The sequence below is a fragment of the Protobothrops mucrosquamatus genome, unplaced genomic scaffold (genome assembly GCF_001527695.2).
Source record: "Protobothrops mucrosquamatus isolate PMUCROS unplaced genomic scaffold, P.Mucros_1.0 scaffold2187, whole genome shotgun sequence".
In the NCBI taxonomy this organism is placed as follows: domain Eukaryota; kingdom Metazoa; phylum Chordata; class Lepidosauria; order Squamata; family Viperidae; genus Protobothrops; species Protobothrops mucrosquamatus.
In genome coordinates, this window is record NW_015388280.1 from 277,476 (window position 1) to 293,293 (window position 15,818).

General features: G+C 41.6%; 2 protein-coding genes across 4 annotated transcripts in view; one reads left to right on the forward strand and one right to left on the reverse strand.

Annotated features, from left to right (window-relative positions):
- Window positions 1-7,453, forward strand: part of YIPF2 (Yip1 domain family member 2) — a 13,423-nt gene extending 5,970 nt beyond the window's left edge. For both annotated transcript variants that reach the window (XM_015824294.2, XM_015824296.2), the window contains 6 exons: window positions 600-687; window positions 1,324-1,440; window positions 2,396-2,562; window positions 2,713-2,895; window positions 6,293-6,452; window positions 6,587-7,453. In XM_015824294.2, the coding sequence (XP_015679780.1) occupies window positions 600-687; window positions 1,324-1,440; window positions 2,396-2,562; window positions 2,713-2,895; window positions 6,293-6,409 (672 nt within the window). In that variant the 3' untranslated portion in view covers window positions 6,410-6,452; window positions 6,587-7,453. The remainder of the gene's footprint in view (window positions 1-599; window positions 688-1,323; window positions 1,441-2,395; window positions 2,563-2,712; window positions 2,896-6,292; window positions 6,453-6,586) is intronic.
- A 474-nt stretch (window positions 7,454-7,927) lies between these two features.
- The window catches only part of CARM1 (coactivator associated arginine methyltransferase 1), a 157,600-nt gene continuing 149,709 nt past the window's right edge, over window positions 7,928-15,818 (reverse strand). The window contains exons 14-16 of one of the 2 annotated variants that reach the window (XM_015824297.1): window positions 13,780-13,857; window positions 9,579-9,647; window positions 7,928-8,906 (exon numbers count right to left, since the gene is read on the reverse strand). In XM_015824297.1, coding sequence (XP_015679783.1) covers window positions 8,770-8,906; window positions 9,579-9,647; window positions 13,780-13,857 — 284 coding nt within the window. In that variant the 3' untranslated portion in view covers window positions 7,928-8,769. The remainder of the gene's footprint in view (window positions 8,907-9,578; window positions 9,648-13,779; window positions 13,858-15,818) is intronic. The other variant, XM_029285753.1, reaches the window with a different exon arrangement.

Sequence of the window (15,818 nt, forward strand, 5' to 3'; positions counted from 1 at the left end):
ACCGGTCGTAAGTCGAGGACTAAACCGGTCGTAAGTCGAGGACTACCCAACCGGTCGTAAGTCGAGGACTTTCCCTGCCCGGGAGCGCCGCGCATGCGTGGTTCCGCCCCCTGCGCCGGCCGAGGCGTAGCTGGCAAGCGGCAGAGACGGAGCAGGCTGACCACCAGCTGGCCCAGCCCAAGGGAGGTAAGGCACCCGCCGGAAAAGGGGGGAAAAATGGCGGACAAAAAAAATGGCGGACAGCCTTGCTTGGCGACCCCCATGAAATGGTCGATCGACCCCAAATGGGGTTCCGACCCACAGGTTGAGAACCACTGCCCTAAAAGAATGAAACACTGAATGAACACTAAACATTGAAGCTATTGGGCTGTGGATAGGCAGTTTAAAAATTTTCTAAGCAAGCATTATGGGGTCAATTTGATGAAATAAATATTCTGGTGAAAACTAGCCCTTTGCTTTGCACCATGCCATTTTTAATATAAGAATATCAAGACAAGAAGTTTTTGTAAGCATCCTGGCACCAACAAGTTGGGCGTCCCAACAGTTATAGAGCATTCGGGAATTAAATTGCTGAGGCATGATCTTTTCCTATTTATCAGGTGCTGGACAGAATAAAAGGCTCCCTACTTCCGCTACCAGGGAAAAACTTTGTATGGCATAACTTGCAGAACAATCCTGACCTCTATGGTGAGTCCAGAGAAATTCCTACTCCAAAAATATACTCTCCTTTATTTGAAAGGCTAGAAACTGTAAGAGACCTAGAACAAAGGTAGTTTCTTGCTTTACCTTCACAGATGCAAGAAATCTGCAGAAAGCCTCACGATGCTAATTTTCCATTTACACTGTCAAATGAACACAAGGCATGCAGCAGTCCTTGGTTTTCAGCCCATTATAGCAGACCTGGGAAAGGCCATGCAGGATTTCTGCAATCACAAGGAGCTATAGTAGGCTGAAGCACTATGGTTAGTTTTCTTTATTTCAAGGATGATTCTATTTCCCACAAGATCTCAAATTCTGTGCTGAGATACATGCCTCATTCTTAAAGTGCTGCTGGGTTTTAAACATTTTAGCTAAAGTGCCATTTCTCCTTCTCCTTATCCCTGATAATGGAAATGTAACTTTAGTGCTGTTAGTCATATCTGTCCTCAAATCCTATTTTCCATTAAATTAAGAAAGATGGCAAAATCTACTGGTACCCAATTGTTTTGTTATATTATAAAAATAGCTTTCCTGTTTCTATTGTGCTGATAAGACACCTTTTCCTTATGAGACTCCTCATACTTTTGTTCTTTTCTTTGGTATTGGCTCTTTTGTCCCTCATAGGACCCTTCTGGATCTGTGCCACATTGATATTCACATTAGCCATCAGTGGTAACTTATCTTACTTCCTGGAAAAAAGAGGGAGCTCCTCCTTCCACTACAGCCCTCAATTCCACAAAGGTGAGATTTTGATGTGGGAGTACTTCCTGGAACTTCAGTTCTGAGGATAGTATACTACTGGTTGAATTATATTGCTAATCATTTTTCTGTATATAGTTTATATACAGAAACACATAAATTTATATGCCACCCATCTTACTGTGAAGTGACTATGGTTGGTGGAAGTGTAGCCATATCAAGAATAAGCAAGATAAATATGTGGAAAAAAGATTATTTTTGTTGCCTGCTGAGCATTTTGATACACAGCACTAGCACTTAGACTTATATACTGCTCCATAGTGCTTTACAGCACTCTCTGAGCGGTTTACAACATCAGCATATTGCCCTCAACAATCTGGTCCTCATTTTACCTACTTGGAAGGCTGAGTCGCTCAGGATCAAACTCCTGACAGTAGGCAGAGTTAGCCTTTTAACCACTGCGCTACCATGGCTCCTGATTCATACATACTGATGAATATTTCTCGTTTGGCCAGTAAAGTACTATCTCCTTGTCTTGTATTTAAAATGTGCAGATGAAGAACATTATTAAAAATATATAAATCCTGGCTCCCAGCTTTTATTTAATTGCCTTAGAATTGGGACGAATGCATATATTGTTTACTTACCAGTACTGAGAATCAGTTTGCCCAGAAACCAGAAGATTGAGTTTGTCTTAGGCATGAAAACTGTCTGGTGAGTTTGGACCAGTCATTATCTCTCAGACCAGCCCACTTCACAGGGCGGTGTGGGAAAAATAGGCAGGAATATTAGGCACTTTTGCCATCTTGAATTATACGTAAAGGTGGGGAAACAATCAAAATTGTAATAAAGGACTATTTTACAGATTATTATAAAACATAATTAGCTTATTCTTTGAATTCCTATTCCCTTCTCTTTCTAGAAATGATGGAAGGCTGTGTTTCAATTTTAGTTCTTGCTAGGGAATGGTGCTTTTAATAGTTTTCTTCTTCCACAGTGACTATTGCAGGGATAGTTATCTACTGCTATGCCTGGCTGGTACCCTTAGTTCTGTGGGGCTATCTACAGTGGCGAAAGAGAGCCCATGTCACCAATGATGTGTATACCTTCCTGGAAATGGTGTGCATTTATGGCTACTCACTCTTTGTGTACATTCCTACTGCGGTAAGTTGTCAGGCATTTGGCAAATTTATCATTTTTCTCTGTAGAATATATTCTTGCAAGGAATTGCCATTTGGGGGGGGGGGGGGATGAATTTTTTTTCAAGGCAACCTTAAGAATTTGACAATGATTCACTGTCATCTTCCTTCACAGGTTCTGTGGCTAATCCCTATCCCATGGCTGCAGTGGCTCCTGATCATACTTGCAATAGGGTTGTCAGGCTCAGTTCTGGTCCTTACTTTCTGGCCAGTTATCCATTCAGATAGCAAGCCAGCTGCTTGTGCTATAATGGCCATTATTGTTTCTCTTCATATCCTCCTAGCTATTGGATGCAAGGTATGTATCTTCTGTACTGCACTAGTGTATTTCAGTTGCTGAAAGAAACAGACAGTTGGAGTATAAGCATGTTTAGGGTTGTTTTTTGAGTCTAGATTAACATATTTTGTGAAAGAGTTTGATTTGTATATGTTTCAGTTAGGATTTATAATTTTTTTTCTGCATAATCGCCCTTTTTCTGTGGACTGTGTTAGATTCAGTCTTCTTAATTGGTCCAAATGCATTATCTGCATCATGTGTCTCTAAGTAGAAAATAAAGATTAAATGCTATCAAAGTGTGTAGTTATAGGTGTGTGTATGTGCATGCATGTGTTGTTGCAAATTGCAGAGTGTAAGATGTTAAAAGCACTGAACATCTTTGAACATTGTCTCAGTCATCCAGATCATAATTATCCCAAAGATGCTTTTTCACAAGGCAACTGGACTGTTTTTTCTTTGAAGATGTTTCGCTTCTCATCCAAGAAGCTTCTTCAGCTCTGACTGGATGGTGGGGAATGGAAGGATTTATACTCCTTGCAGACAGCTGGTCATTTGCCTTCTTTTAGAGAGTTGCCGATATCACCTGGAAGTATATCTGTGTCATCAGGGTCACCTGAGTGTTGCAAATGATATGGAGCCTTCTTGGAACTGTTGAAAGTACTGTGTTGTAGATTGAAGATAGATGATGATGTATCCCTCCCTCTTTGTTGAGAGGGCTGTTCAGTTTTGACAGAGATGGTCTTTTTGACCCCTCTTTCAAACCAGTGATCCTCTCTGTCCAAAATGTGAACTTTGCTGTCTTTGAAAGAGTGGCCTTTGTCTTTTAAACGCAGATGGACTGCTAAATCTTGTCCTGATGGGTTTGTTCTCCTATATTGTGCCATGCATTTATGAAGTGGTTGTTTTGTTTCCCCAATGTCCAGATCTGCACATGGCTCACTGCATTGTACTGTATATACCACGTTGCTCAGTTTGTGTCTGGGTGTTTGATCCTTGAGGCAGACAAGCTTTTGCCTTAGTGCAGAGGTGTCAAACTCAATTTCATTGAGGGCCGCATCAGCATTGTGGTTTCCCTCGGGGTGTGTGTGTGGCCAGGGTGTGTGTGGCCTACTGGGTGGGCCTGGCCTGCTCTGCATCGTTCGCGTCAAGGGTGCCTGTGGGGCCTGGGCAGGAGTGGGACAGATCTGAGGGTCTCTGGCAGAAGGAGGTGGGACCAGGGCAAGTGCCAAGGCATGGTCCACTGGAAGAGCCTCATTGTTCCTCTCAGGCCATGTGGGGGGGGGCTGGATGGTGGTGCGGGCTGCCCGGAGCCCTGGGCAGCAGAGGTCAAATGCCCAGCCTAGTCCTCGAGCACCCGCAGCACCAAGCCCAGCCCCACTTCCCCAAGGAGGCGCCCAGCTGCACTTATCTCCTCCTCAAGGCTGCTGCTGCTGTGCTTGCTCTCCTTAGCCAGGTTGCTCATGATGGGTACGAGGGCAAAGTCAGAGGGAGGCCCATTCCCTCTCCATGGGAGGAGACCCGGCTTTGTATCCAAAACTTCCTTAGCAATAGGATGGGAGGACCCCCAGGATAGGCCAGGAGGAGGGGGCAAGGGGATGGTGAAAGGGCAGCAGGGCAGGACTAAGGCAGATAGGACTTCCCTCAGACCCTCCCTCTGAGGGAGGGAGAAAAACAGGCAAGAAACACAGCTGGGGAGGTGTCACCCTTCATGAGGAACGAAGAAATGCACCATTGCCTGGAAGTGGCCAACACATGGCCCTCACCTACTTTACATATCTGGCTTGGTGGGCTCTGGGGGAAGGGATGCCATGAGCAGCGTGAGAGTCAACATTACCTGTGCGACACCACCCAGCCCCCAGCCTGCCCAGTTTCGGCAGGCAATGGGGCGCTTTCTTCACACCGCCAAGAGGCTGAACTGGGTGGTGCGAAGCTTGTCAGCTTTGCACCTTGCTGCCTGCTGAAACTGGGCAGGCTGGGGGCTAGGCAGCATTGCATTTCTCATCAGATTCGCGCCACCTGGCTCAGCTCTTGGCGCTGTGAGGAGAGCACCCCACTGCCTGCCGAGACCCCTCCCCTGGAGCCCATCAAGCTGGATATGTGAAGTAGACGAGGGCCATTTGCTGGCCACTTCCAGGTGATGGTGCATTTCTTCATTCCTCACAAAGGGTGACACTCCCCAGCATGCACCCAGAGGCGGGCCGACGTGGCAGAGGCTGGTTCATCGCTGTTTCCAGACAGCCTTGTGGAGCTTACACTGAATGCGTTTCAGCATAGATGGCCACCACAAAATTGTACATTGGCTCCCGGCTGGCCAGGGCTAAGGCAGCGGGGGCTGTTCCCTCGCTTTCAGGATGGCTTCGCGGGCCACATGAAACCACTTCGCGGGCCACTTCTGGCCCGCAGGCCTTGTGTTTGACATGTCTGCCTTAGTGTATTCTTGGGTTTGAAGTGTGCATGTATGTTGTGTTGACTGAAGATCCAGCTGAGCTTGTCCAATATTTCTGCAACATATGGAATGTTTATTGTTTTCTTCTTTGTCTGTTATGGAGGAGCTGCTGCTGGGTCTTTTTTGGGATTTTATGAAAGCCCACTTGGGCTAGCCACAAGTTCTGAGGGCTTCCTTGATGTGTTTTAGTTCTTTTTCTTTCCTATCTTTGCTGGTAGGCAGGCCTTCAGCTCAGTGGTGTAGGGTTCTGATTACTCCCATTTTGTGCTCCAATGGGTGGTGAGAATCAAAATGTAAATATTGATTTGTGTGTGTGTGTGTGGGGGGGATTCTGTAAACTTCAGTGTTAAGGCTTCTGTCTTCCTTAATGTATACTGCACAGTCCAGGAAGGCTAGATTATTTTCCTTAACATCTTCCCATGTGAATTTGATGTATTTGTCCACTGAGTTGTTTGGTGAATACGTCCAATTCCTGTGTTTTGATCTTGACCCAAGTATCGTCCATATACTTATAAGAGTGAATGGGTGGAATTCCTGTGAAGGAATTTAGGGTGTTGGTTTCTACCTCTTCCATGTAGAGACTGGCCACAATGGAGGACATAGGTGAACCCACGGCGTAACCGTGTTTTCGTCTGTAGAAAACAGAGCTGAAGAAGCTTCTTGGATGAGAAGCGAAACATCTTCAAAGAAAAAGCAAAGTCCAGTTGCCTCATGAAAAAGCATCTTTGGGCTTTGAACATTGTGTTACTCATCAAACTATCCTGAAGGGTAAGGGTTGGGGGAGAGAGAAGAATAAGTGAATAGTATCTGTGAAGTATCTGGAATAAAAAAGCTGCTCTGTTTACTCCTTTGAACATTTTAAGAAATTGGGTATGGACAGTCATGATGATGAAATCCATGTTATTGGTTGGGGGAAGGCAGAGAGTCTTATTTGATTCCTGCTTCAACCAATTTAATCTTGTCTTTTTGAAGCTCTATTTCTTTCAGAAACCAAGCATCACATCTTCTACTCCTGTTGCTTACACAACAGCAACTCAAAACCAGAAGCATACACCATCATTTACTGCAGCAGAGGGAAAAGGAAACTGATAACACCCTGGACTAGACTGTGAAAAATATGTAGGGGCATCAGGTATTTTAATTCAAGTATTACTATCCCTTTTACTCATCCATATTAATGGAAATGCAGAATCACAATATTGTTGGAAAGGTTTGACCTTTGGATCTCTCCCCAATATTTGTGCTATTGAATTGCTTCTTTTACAGACATCGATCTCGAATATCCAGTATCAGGGAAGAGAAACACCCGCTCAAGAGACATAAAAACAATGACCTGGAAGAGGATCCTCCCAGTGGGGCAAGCAAAGTCATGCATTACCATTTCAACATTCTTTCTTTTGCTGCTGCCAGCCAGAGCACACCAGCAATTGGCCTGATTTAGGAAGCAGCTCACCCTGGAAGCCACTTGTGAGGCCTGGCAATTCTAAGCATTCAGAACTGCTTTGGTTGATGCAGCTACCGTTTGCTCTGCTGTAGTAGGGTGGCCTATTACAATAGGATAGGAGAGTTGGGCTGCATGAAGGGTTTGTCTCTTACATCTATTTCAGCTAAATCCTAGGTCATTTGTAACAGAGGGAAAAAAACTAGAAAAATTTAACTAAATGGGTGCATTCCTGTGGGTTTAGTGAATAATTACTATATGATTGAAGTTTTCATATAAACCAAAGAATTATTTAAAAGTTAATTTCTTTGGCATGCAAGGCTAATTTGAATTAAACTATCATCTCTGGAAAGTACATTAGCTTTTTCTTAACTTCCTACATTAATATAAAGCAGATCTTTGCAGGAATGCCTGTTAAAAAGCCAGTACTTCTGCTGTACCCAGGACTTGTCTGAGTGTGACTTGTGATCACGTCAAAGGTAGCCACAAGAAGCTTAACAGGCAACAAGTTAATAATTTCCTAAGCTTTCCTTAACTATGAGTAGAAGAGAGAAACGGGCAGCTCTTTAGTAATTTAAGGAAAGTCAAATCATTTGAGGAGCACTTCAAGTGCTGTGAATGCACTTCTATCAACTGCGCTTCAAAACAGGATTGTCCAGTGAATATGTGAATAAAAATAAACCTTCAAGCTGTTTCATCTAAACCTGGGATTGGGAAACCAGCCACTACAAACAGATCTTCAAAACCCTCCCAATTTTATTCAATAGTCACAAAATCATTGATTAGCCAGACCCAACAATTGGCTTTATAGACTCACAATCCAGCCATTATGAAGGCTCTCCAAAATGGTCCCACCCCTCCCCCCCCAATTCAACCACTATTGGGACCCAAAGAACATTGCCTTAAGTAAACCACTTCTCTCTTCCATAAAATAGTTGCTTGTCAAGTCCTTTCAGAAACATTGACTTGAGGCTCTTCAGAAGGAAAAAAAGGGTTACAAATTACACATAAAAGTACTACAAAGGGACCCCTAACAATTGCCAATCTATTTAGAGTCTCCTGGTGGCTACCGCGGGAAGCAAACAAGTCTACGTACTAAACCAGTTGGCACCCACTTCAGCCCAGGATAAGGGAGGGGCTAATCACAGCTGCTGCCACACCTTAAGAACAGACCAGAAAATGGGATTAGGTTTAAAATGAGCAACAGGAAATTGATACACAAACCATTTTCAGCCAGCAACAATATTTTTGGTACATTTGTGTTTTAAATTTTTAACCCTTTGATGCTACATCAATATTCCCAAGAGACAGGCAATCATCAGACCTGCTGATAAGATGCTTGTGGCACATAAAACAATCTTCTTTCATTTCTGATGTTTTTCACATGGCCCAAGACTTACAGCAGTAAGATGCTGGAGCTTTTCTGAAAGCCAAGAAGTTGATGCATCTTTTGTCTTTCCTCCTAAGTCTTAATAATGCAACAAACACTAGCCCAGGGACTGGGATGCCTACAAAATCAACATGGATATGCTGCTGGATTCTTACCTATGCCGTTCTACAGCCATCTGCAGCCCCTTCATTTAAAATACTGGGAGTAGCAATAAATGATCAAGTTTCTATTGTTGGTGGGCTGCCTAGAGCATGTTAGAGACCCTATGGCAGTTCAGATCTACAGCCTGTGCCTAACGCCAATCAGTCATGGCAGACTGAAGAACGATACTATTACTGACATGATTGGTTGTAACACAGCACAGGAACTCGGTCGTGGTTGAGCAAGTTGAAATTTCCAACATTTCATGAAAAATGTATGCAAGTCCGCTATTAAGCCAGTGGGTTTTTGTCTTCTATTGTGTAAGGATTAGACCATCTCTGGGTAACTTACTGGAGGGCAGAAGAAATCCAGAGAATTGACTGCCAACTGTTTAGATACAGTGGGCAGGTGGACAGGGAGGTGGAACTTTTTCTTCATTTGGTTTCCTGATGCTGTCAGTTCAGAGATGAGGGTTTCTTAGCTCCCATAATGCATTGTGTTGGTGGTGATAGACATGGGAGATGCCATAGAAATGGCTGGTCCCCCCATAGTGAATTGACTGTTGACTGGGTAATGAGCAGTTGAAGTTCCTCCACTCTGACCACTAGACGAGCCTGTAGCAGGAGAGAAAAGCATTCAGCTGGATAGCAGAAGAAATTCTAGTTTTCAGCAAAAAAGTCTAAGCACAACTAGCCACCTATTTTCTAAAAGTGGATCCAGATCCATTCCTGATCTAGCAAATTTCAATTTAAAATCAAAACATCAGATTTTGTAATATAACTGGCAAAATGTAGTTTTAATGCCATGGGAGGGGAGGGTAAGAAATAATAAAGAGGAGATCTGCTGTTTTGGAGCTCCATCTATAAGGAAGAGCTTGCTGCCCCTTTTGCATGGAGAGGACTACAAAATGCCAATGATTCAACTGCTCAGTTCTAGTCCACGTTATGCACCATGCACGTCTTGCTCCCATGCACGTCTTGCTCCTGAAAACTCAAGCCAGAATAAAACAGTCAATAACCACAGTGCCCCCAAACCTGCCTTGATGCAAACTGGTCTGATGGCAAAATGAACTAGAATTTATTCCATTTAGAATTTTATCTAGCTTAGTTTCAATTTCAGGGATAATGTCAGTTTCAAAATGTACTGTAAAAGTATTTGCCCCTTCTCAAACCCAACATGCTGCCTACTACTTTTCTCAGCCAAAGTGTTCAAAATCCTACAGAGGAGAAGAGAGCACGCAGGGCCACTTTCCCCTCAGTTCCAAAAAAGCCCAAGGGCAGGTTTACCTTGGACAATCCCTGTGCTCATGATGGATCCCATCCGGGAATGGGTGTGATTGACAATCCCAGTGTTGGCTGCTTGGAAAAAAGAAAAATACTCAGACAGGCCTAATCTCTACACGGGGCTACTTCACCTTTAACATGTTTCCATCATCTGCAAGTATACACATTACAGATGTCTCACCCATCTCTAGCCCAAAAACAGGCCATGTGCAAAAGGTCTAATCTCTTACTCTGCATCTGATTAACAACTCAGCGAGTCACCATAAACGAGAATGGAAGTTGGGAATTGAGAATTCTTTTTCCTGCATTTACCTGAAGATCAAACACAAGTTATTTCTCACAGGATAAAAGGGAAGAAATCTAAAGCTGGGCTGACTATGATTGATATTAATCTCTCCCTAGCCCAGGGGTAGGCAACCTTGGCTCTTTTATGACTCGTGGACTTCAACTCCCAGAATTCCTGAGCCAGCGTACTGACTCAGGAATTCTGGGAGTTGAAGTCCACGAATCATAAAAGAGCCAAGGTTGCCTACCCCTGCCCTAGCCTCTCTGGATACACCACATTTCCAGCTTGGCATAAGAATCTACCCTTACATGTAGTTGCAATATTATAAACTACTGTGACAAAGAAGACACAGTCTTGATAGAATTATGTGGGGTGAAGCAGATTGGATTTGGAGGGTTAAGGAGCAGGAGTGTCCTATCCCAAGGGTGTTCCAGAATATATAGCCTTACTTCTGACTCCAAAAGTAGCAGTTACAATTTGTTCCTAAGAAAATACTTCACTAGAACACAGGTGGCTGTGAGGATGATCTAACCATCAACAATAGGCCATCTCCTGGGAAATTAGCTCAAATATAAAGTTTCCTTTAAAAAACATTTCATTTCATCTGATACAAAGCTAATATCAGCAAGTTTGAGATGTGCAAATCTTTTCATGTTTCCACCCTGTAACCAACAACCCTAAATCTTTCTCATCCGGAATACCTTGGGCCTGAATATGCCTGGCAGATATTTGGAAACTCTTTCCCAAATGTAACATTAATTGGCAAGCAGATGAAGAGATTCAGCCTTCTTCAAACTGTGGTATGTGCAAAAGGACTTATGAGCACTTGTTAGGCACTCTTTCTTATCGTCTTTGAAAACCACAGAAACATTTTTTGTTATTATACAACAATTTATGTAGGTTCTAAAACTATGCATGCCTTAAGGCAGTGGCTCCCAACCTTTTCTATACCCCACATCCCTAGAACGCTTCTGATATATTCTCGCACCCCTTACAAAAGTTCGAAATAACGGCAACAAATTATGCATATACACTATAATTTTGAAAACTCAAGTTTTCGCACCCCTTGGAATATCATCTCGTACCCCAGGGGGTGCAAGCACCCCCCCCCCCCCCCGGTTGGGAATCCCTGCCTTAAGGAATGGCCTAAAATTCAGCTCTCTCTTGGCTATTGCTGAATGAATTTGAAAGGGTATAATCCCCCATAAAGTATGTTGTTTCTTCCCATTCTTTTGTTTCCATTGTTGCTTCCCATCTCTTGGCAAAATTCTGCAGCATGTCTTTAATGTTCTAGCTGATAATTTAGGAGCTCTGACCCCCACAGCTGTATCTGACAAATCAATTTGGAAACAATTTATCACAAATACCAGGAGAAGAGGCACACTTGAATCATTTACACTACAAGCTGCCATGACTTTGATTCTCATTTCTACTAAAGAGTCCCTAGAACAGATAGAAATGGGAGAAAGTGATTCAAACCCACTTTGCTGACCAGGTTCATTAATAAATCCTAATACTCAAAAGGACAGGAGAGGTTCTTACTGCAAAGTCATTTTAAGTTCAAGACTGTATAACAGAGGTCTTCAAACTTGGCCTTTTTATGACTTGTGGACTTCAACTCCCAGAATTCCTCAGCCAGCGTGCCTGGCTGAGGAATTCTGGGAGTTGAAGTCCACAAGTCATAAAAGGGTCAAGTTTGAAGACCCCTGCTGTATAATGTCCACCTATCCCTTGTATGTTGTTGTTGTTAGTTGCGAAGTCGTGTCCGACCCATCGCGACCCCATGGACAACGTTCCTCCAGGCCTTCCTCTACTCTACCATCTTCTGGAGTCCATTTAAGCTCACGCCTACTGCTTCAGTGACTCCATCCAGCCACCTCATTCTCTGTCATCCCATTCTTCTATTGCCCTCAATCTTTCCCAGCATTAGGCTCTTTTCCAGTGAGTTCTTCCTTCTCATTAGGTGGCCAAAGTACTTGAGTTTCAACTTCAGGATCTGGCCTTCTAAAGAGCAGTCAGGGTTGATCTCCTCTAGGACTGACCGGTTGATCGCCTTGCAGTCCAGGGGACTCGCAGGACTCTTCTCCAGCACCATAGTTTAAAGGCACCATAGTTCAAAGGCCTCAATTCTTTTGCGCTCAGCCTTTCTTATGGTCCAACTTTCACAGCCATACATTGCAACAGGGAAAACCATGGCCTTGACTATACATACTTTTGTTGGCAGGGTGATGTCTCTGCTTTTTAGTATGCTGTCTAGATTTGCCATAGCTTTCCTCCCCAGGAGCAAGCATCTTTTAATTTCTTGGCTGCAGTCCCCATCTGTGGTGATCTTGGAACCCAGGAAGATAAAATATGTCACTACCTCCATTTCTTCCCCATCTATTTGCCAGGACTTGAGAGGGCCGGATGCCATGATCTTGGTTTTCTTAATGTTGAGTTTCAAACCAACTTTTGCACTCTCTTCCTTCACCCGCATCAAGAGGCTCTTTAGTTCCTCTTCACTTTCTGCCATTAGAGTAGTATCATCTACATATCTTAGGTTGTTGATATTTCTCCCGGTTATCCCTTGTATAACCGCTTTTATTCTCAAGATTATGCTGGAGTTTCACTTCTCAAGAGATATTAATATTACCAAAGCATGAGTGTACTAGATGCCTGGAAAGCTTTGAGATTTCCTTTCTGAGAGGAAACAGTCCTGGTTCGCTACTTTTCATTCTAATCGTGAATACAATGTTTATGTATTATTAGATTTTCATAGACTATTATTCTCTGATATCCACTAGGGAGGCATGTTAAACTGCCGGCCTGCAGGCCAGATGCGTCATGCCGAAACCGCGCCCACCCCATTGCCGGCAATGGGGGAAAAGTCCCAATATATCGCGCTGGCATGCCTGCACTAGGAGAATAGTCTATTCTAATAAGAGCCATTCCAATGAGAAGAACTGGGAGTTCTTTGACTTTCTGTTAAATCACTGAGCTCTGCAGTGATTTTGCCTAGTCTATACCGTCGTGTAGATGGTATTTAAACATGTGGAGTTCAGGTTTGACAAGTCTGTTCTGCAGATCCTGTTTTCATGAGGGCACCATTACCCTTCAGGGAAATCAGGTTATATTGCTTGTAAAATTAGGGAGATTTTGATTGCCTACTGATGAACCCACCACCAATTGCATTGCTTTTTATCTTTTTTTATTTTAACTTATTTTTAAAGTTTGTGCCATAATAAAAATTATATTCTTTTATTCAGGGAAGCCAACTTGATAGATACCCAGATACAAAAACACAGAGATCAGAAGAGGAAAAAATAGGAGTAATGAGAATTACTCTAATACATTTGCTGGCTTCTGGCCATAATAGTTTTTGTCTGTCTGTCTGTCTGTCTGTCTGTCTGTCTGTCTGTCTGTCTGTCTGTCTATCTATCTATCTTCAATGCTCAATGTAGCAAATTTAGATACTTTCCCAATAAAACATGTTGCAGTTACTTTTGTTCAATTACACTGTATGGAAATAGATTATTTAAAACTAAACCATTTTAAAACTTATTTTTCTAAACCAGAAAACTATAAAATAACAGCACTCTGGAACTAAATCCATGTTCAGTTCTAAGGCAGTAGAGTACATTTTTTCTCAGAAGAGGGTGAAACAGTGGCACAACACAAAGTCAAAAAAATGGAAAGGTAATTCTGCAGCCAAGGGCCCACATACCCTATCATGCATTCAGAGGAGAGTTCTTAGATGAAGCAGGATATATTAGCTTTCCAAAAGGCTTACCTACAAGTGTTGAGCCAGGTGTAAAGCCCAAAAGACTCAATACTGAGGTGATAGTGGTGATCTGAACTCTTCAGGTCTGCCACCAAGACTGCTTCCTAAGACTCCCTCTTTAAGCCAGAATATATACTGCACAATGCAAATAAACTCACCTAGAGGAATAAGGTTGTTGTGGCCAACATTAGTGCCACCGGCAATCACACTGCTGAGGTCATAGGCTGTGGGCATTCCTGCAGCAGAGTAGAAAGGAATAGAGTCAAATGTGAGAGAGGCACTTTTCAAGACACAAATCTTCAAAAAAACTGCTTAGCCCTTTTGATGTAGGAAAGAACACTTGGACACTTAAAAAGCACTACAGACACAGGAGTCTCTTAGGCAAGTGCAGATACAGCACCACACTCTATAAGCCACACTTAAATGGGGTGTTTATTCCTGCCCAATCTGGAAGCTTTTCTACCCAGGTATATGCTTGCAGGGCAGTAAAATAAGAAGTGAATGCACAAAATTATATTCTAGTCTAAAGAAGCATGGCAGACAAGTGATAACACAAAACACAGATGTGGCTGACAACATCAGTGGACAAGGACTGTTTGACTTAATTTCCCAGTCAGGAGAATAAGACTTGCAGTCAATGTTGATTGGGAACTGGAGGAGGAAAGATGATAAGAAAAAAGCAACTTTATGCATTTGCTTGGTAAGAGACAACCAGTTTTTCTTCTGCTCTGGGTATTATCCTCAATGGAGGACACAAATGTGATGTACTACATAACCATTATCATAACATAATCAAGACACTTCCAGGAATAGTGATAATGCCAATGGAACATACTTGTGTTAAGCTTATACTTGTTCACCCTGAAGAAAAAGCTGCTATATCCCAAGCAGCATTGTTCTTCCTGCAAAGGAACCCTAAAAACACTCCTTTCATGAGAACTGAACTCTTAAGGCCATCCTTTTTTAAATGTTTTATTGATTTTCTAATTTTACATTTAAGTATTTAAAAAGCAACGTGGCGGCTGAATTAATCGATAATTCAATGACATACAAGTATCTTTAGTACAAGTCTCAAACTACCACATTAAATATTTCCTCTCTTTTCCCCTTAGTATTTATTGTCTCATGTTTAAATTAATATGATTCTTATTATATAAATTAAATAAAAATAACATTCTTACATTTATCAATAATTTTTAGTTTATACATATCCTGGTTACTTTAATATTCAGTCTTTATAGACAATCAATGTCCTAAGTAGTTTTTCCCAATTTTTAGTTTCCCATTAATTTTTAAATTTAGCATTTAATATTTATTTATTTTTTTTCCAATATAAAATTTTTATTATTTTCCAAAAGAAGAAAAAACATCACAGGTATTACACAATATTATATTATATCCCACCCCCTCGGACTTCCCAAACCAAGTCCCAGGCTAATATTCAAATATAAGTAAACAAATATTAATATCTCTAACTCCACAAACTCTATTTATAAACAATCCATCTCCTCCACATTAATAAAAAAATTATACATTTAAGCAATTCAAATACACCAAGGTCTATATCAATTCAGCAGGTATCACCAGTAACTCTTCCTCTCTATTAAAACATGATTATCATATTTATAGTAATAATATAAGTACATTTCAATTTCTAAAAAGTATATTCTAACATTTCATCAATCTAGCCCTATAAAAAATCATTTAAACCCTTAATAAAGTTTACAACTTCAATTACTTACCAGTTATGATACTTCAACCATTATAAAATCAAAAAAACCTTTAAAGCCTTAATTCCCAACCATTCATAATTAAATCAAACAAATTCAGTTGTTACAACATCATTATCATAATAATATATGTCCAGAAAAAAGAAAAAAAAATACATTAACAGAAAATCCACATCCTCATTCATTATTAAATCAACAAAAAAGAAAAAAACCTTTAAAACCTTTTTAATCCATCAGATAACATTTAATATCCAAGAAAAACCTTTTAAACCCATCAGATGACATTTAATGTCACATTTATACCTGACTCTGGCTTTCTTTCTATGCCAAATTAATCCCCATATTAAAGCCTTTCGGTTATCAAACCTCAATATTTGATCACAGAACTTTCTAATCGATTCAAACTGAACAAAATTTTCTTCCCTTTCTGCCAGTATCATCTGAATATTATATGATTTACTCGATGT